The sequence below is a fragment of the Condylura cristata genome, unplaced genomic scaffold (genome assembly GCF_000260355.1).
Source record: "Condylura cristata isolate star-nosed mole 26May11 unplaced genomic scaffold, ConCri1.0 scaffold00013, whole genome shotgun sequence".
Lineage (NCBI taxonomy): Eukaryota > Metazoa > Chordata > Mammalia > Eulipotyphla > Talpidae > Condylura > Condylura cristata.
Window position 1 is genome coordinate 26,183,607 of NW_004567114.1, and position 13,729 is coordinate 26,197,335.

Below are 13,729 nucleotides of genomic sequence, written 5' to 3' on the forward strand. Positions count from 1 at the left end.
CAGGTCTATGAAGTACACTGCTCAGGGGAGCAGCAGACTGGCCAGGAGAAGTCTGCCATGCCATGTGGGTCACCTCCAGGGCAGGGATGGAACTTATGAAGAAATGGCTTTAGCTTCTTAGTGCTGTGCTTTAACCCTCAGCGCCACCAGGGAGGGCCCAATAAATACATCTTTTTTAAAAAAAGTTTTTAACACAAATCATTGAGTAAACTAGTTACAGTTTTTAGTAACTAAAAAGCTGCTAAGAAAAATGCACTTGTGAAAGATGTTTAAACCATTTTTGATGAATACTTAGTTCACTTTTTTTTTAAAAAAAAGGTTTATTTTATTTATTCACACAAGAGCTGGGGTTTAGGCCAGATGTGCGGGAGGCTGAGAAGATTGAGACAGAGTGGAGAGTAGAACAGGTGGATCCACTGAAATACACTGCTGAGAGGAGCAGTGGGTCAGGAGAGGTCTGCTGCACTATGTGGGTCACCTCCCTGGCCAGGGATCAAACTTGTGCTGCAGTGGCTGTGGATAGCTTCATAATGCTGAGATTTAACTCCTGCGCCACTAGTCCATATGTGTTTTGACAAATACATACAGTCCTATAGCTACTGCCATGCTCAAGGTACAAAGCACTAGAATGACGTTAAGTCACAGTAACACATTAAGGCAGATCTGTTTACTGTAGTCAGCTATGCCTAGGACTTGAAGATATCTTTAATTAAAAGCCAAGGGTGCTATTTTAAGAAGTCACATTATGGAACATGATGGTTCAAAAATCAAAGTACCAAGAAAGCATGGAGCTGCTAAAATCCAAAGGGACTAAGATACAGTCTTAAATTAACTAAAGGGCAAAGAAACTGTAACCCAATGAGTTACATTAACTTACAAAAGATTGAGTCAAGCAAACAAAGAACAAGAATTTATTATCGGCATGGGAAAGAGTTTTGCCACCTGACTTGCTGGATTTTGTAAAATGGCTTGTCAGAATATTAAGCTGCAAACAACAGAGAAACCTGTTGTTTCCTGGCTAATTTCAGCATAATTTGTTTAGTTTGGGTAACACCCACAATCTCTAACAGGGCCTGAAATCTGAGTTAAAACCACACTGCTAGGAGGAATAAAGGTGCCAACAGAAACACTGCAGGATGGGCCAGTGGACAGGCTGTCCTGCGGCCACCTCCTCTCCTGGGAAGCAGAAGGAGCTGCCGTGGGCACGGCTGACGTGACAGGACACAGGCTGCAACTGCTACCACCACTGCCCATCACAGAATGAATTCCTGGCCACTCGGGTTTGAATTTCAAATCAAAGTCTAGGATGTATGCTTCAGCTGGGAGAGTTTGAGTCATAAGTTCACTGCCGCAATCAAAACAGGTGGCGTGTGGATGGATATAAGTCTAAAAAGGTGGAAGGGAATCAAATTTGGGAGGACTTAATCTGGTTGGTTGTTAAAACACAAACCATGGGGCCTCCCTGGTGGCTCAATGGGTTAAAGCGCATCACTGTGAAGCTTTCCAAAGCCACTGCAGCAAGAGTTTGATTCCAGGTCGGGGAGCTGACCCACATGGCACAGCAGACCTCTCTTGTCTCACCCACTGCTCTCCTCAGCAGTGTACTTCATGATCTGCTCCCCACTCTGTCTCTGGTAAATCCTCCCACTGCCTGAACCCCAGTTCTGTATGCATAAATAAATAAATCTCAAAAAAAAAAAAACACACAAACCACTCATGGTTGAAAGGCAAATGTAAAAATCAACACCATTAACAATTCGCCTGTTTGCTCTCCAATGTCTCTGGGAAATCCTCTCACCCTCCCCCCTCAACACCTCTGGCTTACACGCCAGCTCTTGAATACATAAATAAATAAAATAAATCTTTTTTAAAAAATGTATCACCATTAAACTAGAATATACTAGAAAGATATACCTGACACAAGCCTGAGATTTCACTGTTTACTGAAGGGGCAGGTTACACTTCAAAAGTCTGAAGCTTAAACTCCAATTTAAAGAGACACCAAAATAAAAATTATGGCAAATTAGCAAAGATGGTTATGAATGGCCAGAGACTGAGAAGCATGGATGTATTTAAAAGAAATGACATGGAAAGACTTTAAGCAAAAGAGAAATACAGTCTTGGATCAGTTGGAGGCAGGAAAGCAAAATAGATAAGAGATACTACTGGTGTGTGAGTTAAGGACAGAATTAGAGTAGTACCATTATGGAGAGGGTTTAGGAGGGAAAAGTCAACAAGACTCTAATCAACAAAGGTAAGGGGAAAAGAATGGTGGTCTTCGAATTTGACTTGAATAACTAGATAAGGAGAGATAGTGTGAAACAGATAATGGGAAAACAAACTACAGACAGAATGAGATTTGAGGGAGGAGAAAATGAATTGTTTTGAACATATTGAATGGGAAGATTCTGGGTGAAATGAGGCTACTTTGAACAAAGCTGGAGGAACAGGCCTGGCATTCTAGAGGAAGGTCACACACAGTTGGAGCAGAGAGATGTGGCAGTGGATGGGATTGGTCACTTGAGGCATTCACAGTGAGGAAGCACTGGGGACACCAGCACTTACCCAGAGAGTGGCCACCTGAGGATATTTCAGAGGTCAGTTGTACAGTCAAGATGACCTACAATCATCAGTCAATGCGTGCGATGACTGTACTTTCAGTGGAATGGTAGGCTGGGATGCACCTGAAGCATCACTACCACACAGCTCATTCAGACTAACATTCTCTGCCAGACCAATACAGATCCCTGAACTCACATGCCAATTTGCTCCTAATGAACAGCTCTCATATCTTAGAAGTTTCGGCTGAGGAGACATGTCTTCTTGAGTCTCAACCTAAGATATCATTTACCGTGTCATCCAATGGAGCACCAAATGGAACAGAAGTTCTGTCCAAAGCCAGCTGGGGGACCCAGGTTAGCTCCAAAGGCTTCCAGAACTCCTGGAACTTGGTCTATCTAATCAAGTGGCTAGTTCGGTAGTTCTATCTGCCTCTTCAGCATCACAACTAGGTCAAATTACCATAATTTGAATGAAAGAGAACGCCAACTGTTAATCTTAGTTTAAACAATCATCACTCACAGAACACTCATTTGAAGAAAAAAAGACAAATTACCTTGGCTGCCAGAGCTAACCAGGATCAGGGACACAGGCACTGCCTCTGTGCTGGCTAGAGTATTGCCTCTCCATTTCTCTTAGGTTGGCTTTATATATTAAAATAAATGGTTACCTGAGAGAGAACCTTCGAGTGTGATTATCCAGCCCAAGGAAAGGAAAAACAAGCCCCGCCACTAAATCAAATACATTCACTCAAGAGAACGGGAAGTTTAGCTGATGCCATGGCAACATCAGCTGCCAGTGACATCAGAGCAGGAAGCAAGAACAAAGGGATTTGTGAAAGTTACGCTCCTGGGGTCTTCTCCCCCTAAAAATGTGACAGTGCTGCATATCAAAGTGCTCAAAGGACTAACGGTATTTCGGTGCTATTTGGGAACACAGCAATTGAAACTTCTCTTGGTACTTTTTTCCAACATACTGGAGAGGAGCCAAAACCACACGCTGGAAATCTGCTGAGTGCCAGTCTTATTAATATGCGATGAGATTCTATTTAAAACTGCTCGTGACACCAGGCTACCCATCCACTACAGGATACAGACATAATTATAAAACTAAAAATACCCGAAATAGATGACCACATAAACTAAGCCTTCATGGTTACTTTAGATTGAGCTTGCAGGACAGGATTCGCATTAGGATAGCATTTAAGGGAGAAAGGCTTCCCTGCTGGAGTGGAAAAATACCGTAAGCTGTGACAGGAAAAGGAGCCATAGGCAGAGTAGTGAGAGGAAGGAGAGAGGTGGCTACAAATTTGCCCCTCCCCCTCACTCAGCAGCCAAGACTGAGGAGCACTGTCTCCAGGACAAAAGGCTGAAGCTGATCTTGTCAGTCTCTTTAGGCAGAGTCTAGCAACCAGCAGGAAATTCGAGCAATGCCTGGCCTAGTTCATCTAAAAGGTCGAAAAGGTTTATCCAATATCAAAGCAAACAAAAAAGCCAGTGATTACCACAGATTGCCGCCTTCAGTGTCAGAATGATGCTTTAAAGGGCTAAATGTGTGCAGCTGGTTAAGGGGGCAGTCTTACAGATCAGCAGGCACAAAACCCTCTTTCCATAGCTAACTCGGGGCACACAAAGACCAAATCTTTAGCAATTTATCTTTTATCTTTGACAGCAAACTTGGAGAGTTGTTAAAAATGACTAAAAGGGCCCTCCCTGGTGGGTTAAGGCACAACACTGCGAAGCTAGCCAAAGCTGCTCCAGTGTGAGTTCAATCCCCAGACATGGAGGTGACCCACATGGGCAAAGCGGACCTCTCCTGTCTCACCCTCTGCTCCCCTCAGCAGTGTACTTTGTCCATCTGCCTGTTCTGCCCCCCACTCTGTCTCTGGTGAATCTTCTCACCGCCCCTGCACCTTTGGCCTGTACCCCAGTTTTGTATGAGTAAATAAATCTTTAAAAATAAAAATGACTAAAAAGGAAAAACTGCAATTATTAACATGAAGTTTTGACAACTCAAGACACCCTATCCAAATGCGGCTTGAGGCCAAGAAGGACATCTCAACTCAAGGAGACTTTGACAACTCAATTATTTGAAATACTCTGTGTTTTGGAGGGAGATGACCTTGGAATGGACTCCCTCACCAGCAGAGATAGTGAGATAGTTTCAAACAAGGGGATGGAGGGGATTTGTACTTCACCCAGATTCTGAATTAGTATCTCCAACTCCTTTCTGCCACACCTTTTGCACTTTACAACTCCAGAAAAGATGTGGGGAAGTTCCTAAAATAAGAGGCGGAAATTGCCCTAAACCGCAACTGGAAACCATTGGGTTAGGTATAAGGAAGAACCTTCTACCAAAAAAGACTTGAAATTTGGTGCCTTCTTTCTAAGAGAGGTTCTCCATTACTAAGTAAATAGCATTTATCTTGGGTCAGATTTACTTCTAGATCTGTAAGTTTTGAACACTGTCCTAATTACAACACTGCAAGTTTACTTCTGACTACCAGGATGTTTGTGAAAACATGTCTGGGTTCCACTCCTGAGTCAACCAACCAGACATTTCTATGGAGGTGCCTAGGCATCCTTATTTATACTTTCACAAGTAACCCAGGTTATTTTCATAATCAGAGAAGTTGGAAAGACTGATGTAAGCTGCTTACAGTAAGTTAAAATTATTAACCCTAAGGAGGAAGTGGAATGATGGAGAGGATATTGGCTAGAGCCATGATTCACAGTGACCTTATGACTATTAAGAGAGAATTCAGAATAAAGTCTGCAGTTAGACAGCTGAAGCTAGCATTCTCTGCACCGCTTTGCAGCCACTAACAGCTCATCATGGGCCCCATCTCACTCCACTTTCTTGCCTTGCATGCACTTTTGCAACAAGACCTTGCCTAAAAACTTCGCCAGTCTTAAGCTGGCAGATGGAACCCAAAGGAGGGAGATGCTTCCCAGCAACCCAGCTGCATTGTGTAGCTGGGGATAAGACTCAACTGGTTTGTTACCAGCCCTCACAAGCATTTAAAATACAGCCACTTACCTAAGTTGGAGAGCCTTTTCATCAAACCAGCTTCTCTTACAGCGGCTGGACCATATTCAACTCCTTTTCTTTTCTGTCACATAATAAATTACATAGTTAGATGTGATGAAGGGTGATTGGAAAAGGTCACTTTAATTCACAAAAATACAGAAATCTGCTGTACTACACTCACTCAATTGCCAACAGAGCTCGCTGAAAATCTGTGATGGCCATCACCTTTTTGTTATTTTTCACCTGGGTCCGCTCATTTCAAACACTTGCAGGGAAGGGGGGGGGGGAATCACTGGAACCAAACCAATCTTCCGAGCCCCTGCATGGAAAGGGGTCGAGCTAGGTCAGGATCGGATGGTTGGGTGTACGTGCAGCCGATTCCCGGGGCCAGAGGGGCTTCTCCGCCAGTAAGCTCTCTGCAGGTTTCTTTCATTGAAAGAGAACAAAACAGCCCCTCCCGTCGGCTAGAGAAGCCAGCTCCAGTTTCCTTTCCATTAAGTGTTCTGAGAATGGATCCAGGAGCTTTAGATCCTCGGTAGGTCTCTTTAACCTCTGGCTCAATTTTCCCTCGGTGGTTCTGGTCGATTCCTTCTCCACCATCCCCTTCCTCACCCAAGCTGAACCCATTACTTTCTCGTTCCTTCTGGGAAGACCGCAGAAATCCGCCAGCTCGCTGCCCCCTGCCCGCCGCCCAGAGAGTCCATCTCTTCCCACTTTCCCCGTCTTCTAGCGGGGCAAATCCACGTGCTCTCCTGGTGACCAATCGCAGAAAGCACCAACGTGTCCCCTCTTCGCTTCGCCATCCTCTCCTCGCCTCCTCGACCCTTCCACCCTATCCCCGCTTTCTCCGGGTTACCTGCATGCTGCCTGCCCCACAGTGCGAGGTCTCAGTTCTCACCTGGCCCTGTGAGAATGGGGCTCCGATCACAGCGACGGAGTGAATGGACTTTTTCAGGGCAGGATGCACTTGCGTCCGGAGGAGACGAGAAAGGTTGCTTCTCAGAGACATGATGGGTAGCGCGGGATGCAGACTAAGCAAGACGGCTCCGTGCGGCTTGCCGCCTTAAACGAGCGCCGCCTCTGGCCAGCCCGCTTACCTACCAGCTTGCGAGGTGCCCCGCCCACCCGTGACGTCACAACCTCCCGGCCCCGCCCGCCGGTCCCCCAAGCAGCCCCCCGCACACCTTCCTACAGGCTCCGCCCGCGGCTCCTCAGCCTGGGCACCCATTCGCTGACGTCACACTTCTAGGTCGGGCTCTCCCGCCTGTGACCAGCCCTGCAGCTGACGCTATAAGGCCAGTACCAGGGTCAGACCAATAGGAAGCCGGTAAAAGACAGGTGTGTCCCACTCGCTGGGAAGCCTCGGTGGAACACCCGTAGCGACACACGGAATCGGCGTTCGCGAGTCTGTTCACGGGAATGCTCACCCCGCAGACGCCAGCTCTACCCGTAGGGCTGGCTGGGCTGGGCCAGGCCGACGCCTGCGCACCCTGCCAAGGCCAAGCCCCCATCCCTCTGCTCAAGGTCCAGTAAACATGCTTACTCCACCTTTGGGCTTCCAAAGCTAGGAGATCAAATATAGATTAGACCTCTCTGGACCCGGCATAGCTATAAAAAACGATCGTAGGTATTGTGGATGAGGTTAGGATTTACAAAACAATTTACCTTCCAGATGTTTGCAATTTTTACCTGAATAATGAAAGAATTGATTATTAAAATACAATCAATAAAGACATCTCTACTATTTCTAACGAGTCTAAAGCAATTTAGAGTTTTAATAGTAATAGCTATTAATAACACAGCAAAAGTTCTAAGAATTTCAGCCCTAAAAAGTAGGAACCAGAGAAGTAAAGTCATATATCTTGTAAGTGGCAGAGCTGTGTGACTCCAGATGACAGTGACATGCAGAAACCTGGACTCCCTTTATTGATGGTCCTAGGGGTTCTTTAAATCAGTGGCAGACAACACATACTCTATCCTTAACAGGTTGTTCCGTGTTTGTGGGGGGCATAAGGTTGAGGGGTTATAAGTAGTTAAGAACTAATTATGGTGTTTGCCAATTTCCATGGTGTAAACTCTCCCCCACAGCTGATTTCAAGCTACCATTGTTATGAACATGCAGCTGGGAAAAATATGCTCATTATATAATATTTCCATTATAGTACATAGTAACAGTAACCTATAGTAAAAATATTAGGCAATGGGAAGCTGTAAGTGTATATTATCTTTTTAATATAACATGTATGTTTACATAACTTGAATTTTAATGATATTTAACAACTGGTTCGGAAAATTCCTGAAAAATTGACAGTAGAGCCTTGCAAGTCACTAAAAGTATTTCCAGAAAAACACTTTTTACTGCAGATGTAAGAGAACTCAGAATAGAATAATCTTGTTTTATTCCCACCCTCTCTTGTTCCTGAGTACAGTGCTTGGCACAGAGAGTAAACTTGGTAAATGATAAATAAACTTTGCAGATTCTCATTAAGTCCTTATTCAAGTTGGTCTATGGCTCTATTACTCTATGAAAACTCCCAGAGATTTCTTTCTGGATTTCTGCTTTTCCATACAAATGGGCAGAACTCACTAACTACAGTTCTTAGACCCTAAAATTTCATTTAAAAAAATATATATATATATTATTTAGGGCCCTCCCTGATGGCAAAATGGGTTAAAGTGCAGCACTATAAAGCTGTCTACAGCCACTACAGGATGAATCTGATTCCCCAGCCAGGGAGGTAACCCACATGATGCAGCAGATCTGCTCCCCCAGCAGTGTATTTCAGTCAATTTTCCTGTTCTGCTCCCTATTCTGTTTCTGGTGAATATTCTCACCCCTCTCGCTTCTGGCCTGTATCCCAGTTCTTGTATGCATAAATAAATAAAGCTTTATAAAAAAACAAAAAAGTATCATTTATTGCCAATATTTGCATAGCACCTACTGTGTGCAAAACAGTTGTATGTGTTAGTGACAGACATGAAGACATAGCATCTCATCATTCCCAATACTTACACTCTAAATGATTTCAAATAATAGGGCCTCGCAGGTGGCATAAGGGTTCCTGAAGTCTTAGCTCTATGAAGCTATCTGTAGCCACTGCAACACAGTTCGATCCCCTGCCAGGGAGCTGACCTATATGGCACAGCAGACCTCTCCTGACCAGCCTGCTGCCCCCCTCTGCAGTGTATTTCAGTACATCTGCCTCTTCTGCTCTCTAGTGAATCCTCTCACCCCTTTCACCTCTTGCCTGTAATCCAGTTCTTGTATGAATAAATAAATCTTTAAACAATACATAATGTCAGGTAATAGTAAAAGTTATAGAGAAAATCAGCAGAAAATAATGGAAGGAGAGGTGCTATCTTAGACAGCCAGGAGGCCTCGTCAAACTGACATTTGAGTCAGAAACCTGAATCATGGGAAGGAGTTGGTCATAACAAGTTCTGGAAGAAGAGTATTCCAAGCTTTCAGGTACAGCAAGATGAAAAACCCAAAGATTGAACCATGCTTGTGGGTCAGAAGAGCAAGAACAGCTTTACCCTGAATCTGTGCAACAGAGGGGTGTATTGAATTGGGTAGGTTGGTGGGCTGGGATTAAATCTCACGTGCCATATTGAAGAGTGTGAACTTTAGAGGAAGAATTTTTTACGCAATAGAAGAAAAACTAATGATCTGAGTCTGCATTTGGGAGTTGGGAAAATGTGGTCCCTTCTTTCTTGTTCTTAGATCCCAGGCTGGGGTCATTAACAAAATAACCTTAGGCTATAGATAAGTTCAGAAAGCTGAAGAGGAAGTCTATAAAGTATTCCATATAGTCTTGTTACCATGCAATGGAGGATTCCTGGGGCAGCAAGAAGGCTAGATAGAGGAAAGGATATATGGCAGAGGTACAAGAATAAGTGAATAAAGAATAAACCTGCAGTCTGGTGGAGGCAGTCTTGTGAGTCCCTCACATACTCTCTAACCCCTCTCCCACCTCAGAGGGCACTTGCTATGCATGTGGGGATGTGAAAAGATGGCTGCCTTCTAGGTCCAAGTACAGATACAGCTATCTATCTGTTTTAGTGTCAATGGAGGCCGAGACTGCAAAGACATACTCTGTCCTTTGTTCATGTTCTAAACTGAAAACAAGTCTGAAGCCCTTTGTACCGACCTTTCTACTTGGGACTTTCCTTCCCCACCCTCTCTCCCTCCTGCCAATCACTTAACTTCTCATCCTTCAAGTTTCAAAGTCACTCTGGGAAGCTTTCAAGATCCTTCAAAGTTGAGTTAGACATGCTCATTAACATTTATTTTTTAAAAAGGTTTATTTGTGCATACAGAACGGGAGTGCAGGCCAGAGGTGCAGGAGTAGTGAGAGGATTCACCAGAGAAAGAATGGGAAGCAGAACAGGCAGATTGACAAAATACACTGCTGAGGAGGGCAGTGGGCAGGTCAGGAGAGGTCTGCCGTGCCACCGGGGCTGGGGATTGAACTCACACTGAAGTGGCTGCAGATCAACACTTGCAGTGCTGCACTTTAACCTGTTCCACAATCAGGGGGGGTCTGCCACTAACATTATTAATGCTAAATGCTTGATACATGTTATTTAACTCTCATCACAAGGCATTATTTTTTCTATTTAATATATGACTATTGTACAATTGAAATTAAAATAATGTCAATTACATCTCAACAACAACAATAAAAAAGATAGGGTAACCATGGTTTGGAAAGCCTAATTTTTTTTTGTTTTGTTTTTTAAAGATTTATTTGTTTATTCATACAGAACTGGGGCACAGACCAGAGATGCAGAGGGTGAGAGGATTCATCAGAGACAGAGCCGGGTGCAGAACAGGCAGATCAACGAAGTAAACTGTTGAAGGGAGCAGTGGGCGCCAGGAGAGATCCACACCATGTGGATGTCCTTGGGTCAGGAGGGGATCGAACCCATGCGGAAGTGGCCTAAGCTTCCCAGTGCAGTGCTCCAACCTGCTGCGCCACCAGGGAGGGCCCTGGAAAGCCTAATTTTTTCAAGGTTGTATAGCAGATGTTCAAAAGTAGGATTCAAAGTCAAGTCCGATCAAAGCTTTAACTACCTGCCAAAGTTTCACTTAATATTCTAAATGACAAGAGCTTATTTACAAGACTTTCTGTCAGGGACCGGCCCCGATCACGGATTATTGGGGGGCAAAACAGGCAGGGTCCAAAGGTGGGAGCGGTGTTGGTGAGCAGAGATTCCTAAAAGGGGAAAAAGGAGAGCAGGCATGAGGAAGACACAGGAGTCGGAGTTGGGTGCAAGTTTTCCTGCTCATCTTTTTGCAGGTCTTTATTTATACTGTTTAGCAAGATTTAGTTACAATAATGCATCAGGTAAGTTAAGAAACCAGCATAAAAGTTCTAAAGGAAGAGGGGAACAATGCATCCTCTTCCTGCTAATTTATGGCATACTATACTATACATCTTTGTGATAACTTTCATGTATATGGATGTTTAACTATGACTTCAAAGGATGAGGGTCTGGGAAAGGATGAGCTGTTAGCAAGGAATTTAGGAGTCCTAAGGAAGGAATAAATTGTGTTAGCAGCGTCGTCAGTGATAGTTGAAAGAAAAGCTAACGGCTAACTTAAGGTTAGCAGAGAGTAGCTAGTGTTTGTTTTAGAAAAAGGTTAATTAAGACTAGCAAAGAGTAGTTAGTGATTATTTTAGGAAAAGAGTAAATTAAGAGGAAGTCACATAGTTATGCATTAAACAAAATCTGTGTTGATAATATTAGGAAATTGTCCATGGGTCCTTAGGCCCTGGGAGTTATCTAAGATTCGCTTTTTGTTTCAAAAGACCAAGGAAGCTTTCCAGGAGTCTTGATGCTCAGGGATCTTATCTCTCCAGGAGTTTGCCTTTTGGCTTCAGTCAAAGGAATTTCCTGCCCTGGAGCAGCTCAGTTTGTACTTTGCCAGGGCCAGGTAGCCAATTTAGAGCTAAGGCAATCCAGTTACAAACTGATGTTGCTATAATATTTTTGATATTATGATTATACAAAAAAGGGAGGTCATAACATAAGTCAGCAATGGAAACTCCAATTTTTCAGAGCGTTTCCTATCTGCCTGGAATTTTGTCAGTCAACAGAAGTTGCATAGCTTGTGTCAACTTTCCTTGAGAGCAGGCCTGGTACAAGAGTGTTGAATAATTTGTATTGTATATATAAATCAAGAGAAGGCAAGGATCTTTATCTTATAAAAGTTGGGAGGATGAAGTTACCACGCTTACATGGGACAGGGAAGATTTTATGGACTTAGCCTTCAAACTGAACCTATGATAATAGCGATTTCAGGTAAGAGGGATGAATGTGAGTGATGGATATGAAGCTAAAGAGTCAATATTTGAGTTATCACTGTTTATTTAGAGAAAATTATAAGAATTAGGGATACAGTGACAAACAGCCTACCCTCTCCTGGAGAGAGATCTGTAGATACAATAAGTGCTCACTTAACCTTGTCAATAGGTTCTTAGAGACTCCAGCCTCTAGTGAAATTATATACAACAGGCCTCCCTGATGGCTTAGGGGTTAAGTGCTGTCACCACTATGGCCTGAGTTCAATCCCAGGCCAGGGAGCTGGCCATATGGTGCAGCAGACCTCTCCTGTCTCACCTGCTTCACCCCTTAGCACTCTGTCTCTGAATCTTCTCACCCACCCCCTGCACCTCCAGCTGAAATGAAATGATACACACTAAAAGCAGGCCTTTGTTTAACATCATTTTGTTGAACGTAGACTGGGATTTCTCTTTCTTCATTAGTATTGTAATGAAATGATGTTGAAGGAAAGGACCTTATTCAAAGACCTGCTGTACTGACATATGATAATATAATAGGGTAATGAGGTAGAGGGAGAATTGTACCAACTAGTGCAATAGTTAATAGATAGAGATGCTATTTAGCTCTAGATAAGGGAGTGCTAGAGGAAAGGGTAAAGATTTTAAATATGGATAAGGAGAATGGTGATATTAGATTAAGAGTTCTAAAGAGATTGTTAGCCCATCAAAGTATATGAGAATTATTTTAAAGTGAAAATATCTGATCAGCAGCCACAAAAAGGGAGTGAGGAAGGAAGAAAGAATTTAAACAGACCCTCCTGAAAATACAACTATTAGCTGGCATTTGCCCTGTTCCTTGATTATAAAGGCTGAACTTTAGCACCAGAAAGTGCGAATTCAGTTGCCCATTAGCTTCAACTGAACTTTAGCACCAGATAATGTGAATTCAGTTGCCTATTAGCTTCAAAAAGTCCAATAGAAATATCCATAATTTGAACTCCCTGTCCTCCTCCCTCCCTTTTTGCTTTTGTTAAGGTTATTCTTACTAGGCAATGCCCTTTTCTCCTGTTAAACTGTCTACTGTCAGTTAATTCACTGACCTTTAACCATTTGAACCTAACATGGCCGAGGAAAAGATTTTCTCAAAACAGTTCCCAGCCAGCCATGGCAACTGTCAAAAATAGCCTAGGGAACTTTTTAGAAATGCTCAGGTCCACTTCCCTAACAGCAGCCCACCCATTCTTATTTAATTATTTGGGATGGACCCAAGCATTAGAGGTGTTTAAAGTGCCCCCAGATAGTTCCAATATACAGTTAGAGTAAAGAATTCATTACTAGGAGGTCTCCATGGTGGGGCTAAGGGTTAGGTCTCATTGTGAAGCTGTGAAGCTGTCACAGCTGTGAAGCTGTACTGCAGCCCACTTCCATCCCCCACTAGGGACCCACATGGCACAGCAGACCTCTCCTGTCTCACCTGCTCCTCTGCTCAGCAGTGTGTTTCGATGGATCCACCTGTTCTGCTCCCCTCTCTGCCTCTGAATCCTCTCATCCACCCCCACTGCACCTGTGGCCTACACCCCAGCTCTTGTATGCATAAATAAAAATCAGTATTAAAAATTATATTCTTTCAGTGCTCCTCAGATTTTAATGTACAAACAAATCATCTGAGGATCTTGTTAAAAAATATATTCTGAAGTCCTCCCTCGTGGTGCAGCACTGAAAAGCTAAAGCCACTTCTGCATGAGTTCGATTTCCGCCTGTCCCGGAGGTGACCACATGGCGCGGCAGACCTCTCCTGACCCGCCCGCTGCTCCCCTCAGCAGTGTACTTCGTCGATCTGCCTGTTCTGC

At 43.7% G+C, this 13,729-nt stretch overlaps 1 protein-coding gene across 3 annotated transcripts in view; it reads right to left on the reverse strand.

Annotated features, from left to right (window-relative positions):
- The window catches only part of ARG2 (arginase 2), a 23,732-nt gene extending 17,077 nt beyond the window's left edge, over positions 1-6,655 (reverse strand). The window contains exons 1-2 of one of the 3 annotated variants that reach the window (XM_004681760.2): positions 6,488-6,655; positions 5,599-5,671 (exon numbers count right to left, since the gene is read on the reverse strand). In XM_004681760.2, coding sequence (XP_004681817.1) covers positions 5,599-5,671; positions 6,488-6,598 — 184 coding nt within the window. In that variant the 5' untranslated portion in view covers positions 6,599-6,655. Of the gene's footprint in view, positions 1-5,598; positions 5,672-5,770; positions 6,225-6,445 lie in introns of those variants that run through there. The other 2 variants (XM_012724514.1, XM_012724515.1) reach the window with 2 other exon arrangements.
- Positions 6,656-13,729: the final 7,074 nt, after the last annotated feature.